The sequence below is a fragment of the Ascaphus truei genome, unplaced genomic scaffold (genome assembly GCF_040206685.1).
Source record: "Ascaphus truei isolate aAscTru1 unplaced genomic scaffold, aAscTru1.hap1 HAP1_SCAFFOLD_625, whole genome shotgun sequence".
Taxonomy (NCBI): Eukaryota; Metazoa; Chordata; class Amphibia; order Anura; family Ascaphidae; genus Ascaphus; species Ascaphus truei.
The window spans coordinates 40,978-44,298 of record NW_027456958.1 but is presented as its reverse complement, the minus strand read 5'-3'; the positions used below and the strand labels follow the sequence as shown (position 1 = coordinate 44,298).

Below are 3,321 nucleotides of genomic sequence, written 5' to 3'. Positions count from 1 at the left end.
AGCCGTGTGTATTAACCCTGGTTGCATATCACATGCTCACTTTTGTGCGGTCCGTGACAGATAGTATATGGAGACAGATTGAGGGGAGATATTGTTAATTTGAGGGACCTTTGCAAAAGTGAAAAGTGGGCCACATGCTCACAGATGGACCGTACATGACATTGCTGTTCCTCAGATTTAAAAAAAAAAAAGAAAAAAAAATGACACCAGGGACAGGTTCTGTAATTTTTAGTTTATAGCACAGAGTATATTAGTGGTACAAAAAAAAATTCTGATTATTGTTCTTGCTCATAAAGGAATTAATTTGATAAATTGTACCTCCAACAGTTCCCCCTTGTGCTGTTTATTTCGAAGACCAGATGCTGTAATTATGTGTTCTGCCTTTTGGTTATTGAATCTTTCTATACCATTATGCTATTTTATTTTCTAACATGTCAACATTAATTATATTATGACTTGATTTTGCGTGTTCGAGGGCAATCTGTAAACAACGTTGGTTGAATATTTTTATTTTATTTTTAAATTGTTCTTGCATCAATGTTACTCACTTGCCAGTCTTTAATGATACATTATATACATTTTCAGTATAATACACCTTCATGGCTTGCGAATTTGTGTCCGATATAAAACAGGTTTTAGCCTTTACAAGCCAAGTAATGAAGATACCCATTTCTAATCCAACAGCGCCACCGTGTGGTAAATTGTTTCAAGCACAGACTCCTAATACCAACACGTTGCGCCTTTTGTATAATCACAAATAGAAACAAACACTACTTTATAGTGTATTAGCCATGCTGCACTACTTTGTTTTAATTTATTTAGCGATGAACTGGAAACAGTTTTTTTGTTTAGCTTTATAGTTATGTTTCCAGCAAACTAAATGCATACTTTAATCAGTTCATCAATTTTATGGGATTTTTTCCGAAAAATCATCATATCGATAATTAAAGTTCACCCCCAAGTTATATATACAGTAGGTGCCTTTATGGTATTAAATATTGATTTGCTTTCTGCAGTGTCATATCAAACACATTACTGTTTCTAATGACAGAACTGACACCTCCACATACATGGACTTAATTATACATTACTTTACAAATGAATAGAACTATTATCATAAACCATTAAAGTGACTTAGAATGGAGATAGAAATATAATAAAAACATGTCCTGCAGGAAATGTGAAATACTATAACGCTTTTTTGATGTTGTGGGTGGCTCTGAAAAGAGCCTTTGTGTTGGGTATGTGGGGATCTCTGCTCCTGGTCTCGGGGGTGAAGCTCACTTGCTGCTCTTGGCCGGTTTGTGGCTCTCGGTTTTCTTGGGCAGTAGCACGGCCTGGATGTTGGGCAGGACACCCCCCTGAGCGATGGTGACCCCTCCGAGCAGCCTGTTCAGCTCCTCGTCGTTCCGCACAGCGAGCTGCAGGTGCCGGGGGATGATGCGGGACTTCTTATTGTCCCGGGCGGCGTTACCGGCCAACTCCAGGATCTCAGCGGTCAGATACTCCAGCACTGCGGCCAAATAGACCGGGGCTCCGGCCCCCACACGCTGAGCATAATTTCCCTTCCGAAGCAGCCTGTGCACACGGCCGACTGGGAACTGCAGCCCAGCCCGAGATGAGCGCGTCTTGGCCTTAGCGCGAGTTTTCCCGCCTTGTTTGCCTCTTCCAGACATCGTGTATCACTCAGACAGCAGCTCGGGTAACAGGAGAAGTGACAAACCCCGCCCCCTGTGCCCTTATTTATACACTCTGACAGAAGCTGAACTCCTCTGTGATTGGTCAGTTTTGAAAACAGCCAATCAGTTCCATAATCCTGTAACCACCAATCATCTAATTTGAAAGAAAACTGATGATGTCATAAACGGTCACATGATAAAGTCAGCCAATAGAAGAACAGAATGCTGAGGCTGCTAGTTTGCATAGGACTCCTATAAATAGAGCTGCTGGGGGCTTAGGTGACATTGTTTCTCTGCTGTTTGGAGAGGAAGCATCGCCCGACATGCCTGAACCAGCCAAGTCTGCGCCAGCGGCCAAGAAGGGCTCTAAGAAAGCCGTGACCAAGACCCAGAAGAAGGATGGGAAGAAGCGTAGGAAGAGCAGGAAGGAAAGTTACGCGATCTACGTGTACAAAGTGCTGAAGCAGGTTCACCCTGACACCGGCATCTCCTCCAAGGCAATGGGCATCATGAACTCCTTTGTGAATGATATCTTCGAGCGCATCGCAGGGGAATCGTCCCGTCTGGCTCATTACAACAAGCGCTCGACCATCACTTCCCGGGAGATCCAGACCGCTGTGCGCCTGCTGCTGCCGGGAGAGCTGGCCAAGCACGCCGTGTCCGAGGGCACCAAGGCGGTCACCAAGTACACCAGCGCCAAGTAACCCCGATCTCATCACTGACCCACAAACACAAAGGCTCTTCTAAGAGCCACCCACTTTATCAATATAAGAGATATGCTCATATGTCATCTGTGCTCGGGATAAAAGGGAAGTGTTCTATTATACATTGCACTTTCTCAGTTATTTGCTTTTGTAGCTATTATCTTATACTATATTAGTGAAAGCACTGTATGTTTGCCTGCCTGCCTGGATGTCCGGTGTCCCTAGCAGCAATCTCATTGGTCCCTTGGGCCGCCCGCCCCCGCACACCTCTCATTGGGCTCACACACTCACACCACCCCCTTGGCCCGCCCCCCACACCTCTCATTGGCCTGAGGCGGAGTGACGGGCCAAAGGTCCAAAAAAAAAAACACACACACACGCACACCACTAAACACACACAACCTCCCCACACACACGGTGTTACATACATTAGCGGGGCTCACAGTGTTAGCAGCACATCTCCCGCTCTCTTCCCCACCGGTCCCGGAGGCTCCGCCTCTTCCTCCGCCTCTCCCTGTTTCCCGCGCTTTCACCCCCCCCCCCTCCACGTGGGAGCTGCCGGACGGGTGAGGGAGCTGCCGGACGGGTGAGGGAGCTGCCGGACGGGTGAGTGAGCGGCCTTCACCTCCCCTCACCCCCCTTCACCTCCCCCCACTCACTTCCCCTCCACCCCCCCGGCGCCGCTACAGTCAGCGGGGGAGCGGAGTGATCACCTCCCCTCACTCACTTCCCCTCCACCCCCCCCCCGGCGCCGCTACACTCAGTGGGGGAGCGGAGTGATCACCTCCCCTCACTCACTTCCCCTCCACCCCCCCCGGCGCCGCTACACTCAGCGGGGGAGCGGAGTGATCACCTCCCCTCACTCACTTCCCCTCCACCCCCCCCGGCGCCGCTACACTCAGCGGGGGAGCGGAGTGATCACCTCCCCTCAATCACTT

General features: G+C 48.8%; 2 protein-coding genes across 2 annotated transcripts; one reads left to right on the top strand and one right to left on the bottom strand.

Moving 5' to 3' along the window:
• Window positions 1-1,150: 1,150 nt before the first annotated feature.
• On the bottom strand, window positions 1,151-1,705 carry LOC142485710 (histone H2A type 1-like). Its single transcript, XM_075584514.1, has one exon. The coding sequence runs from the start codon at window positions 1,674-1,676 to the stop codon at window positions 1,281-1,283; it is 396 nt and encodes a 131-aa protein (XP_075440629.1). The 5' UTR covers window positions 1,677-1,705; the 3' UTR covers window positions 1,151-1,280.
• Window positions 1,706-1,969: 264 nt separating this feature from the next.
• Window positions 1,970-2,436, top strand: LOC142485711 (histone H2B 1.1-like). Its single transcript, XM_075584516.1, has one exon. It carries the CDS (start codon window positions 2,003-2,005, stop codon window positions 2,381-2,383), a length of 381 nt encoding a protein of 126 aa, XP_075440631.1. The 5' UTR covers window positions 1,970-2,002; the 3' UTR covers window positions 2,384-2,436.
• Window positions 2,437-3,321: the final 885 nt, after the last annotated feature.

Bases quoted from the DNA above. Each gene is read 5' to 3' on its own strand.
- LOC142485711 (XM_075584516.1), top strand. From the start codon at position 2,003: ATGCCTGAACCAGCCAAGTCTGCGCCAGCGGCCAAGAAGGGCTCTAAG.
- LOC142485710 (XM_075584514.1), bottom strand. From the start codon at position 1,676: ATGTCTGGAAGAGGCAAACAAGGCGGGAAAACTCGCGCTAAGGCCAAG.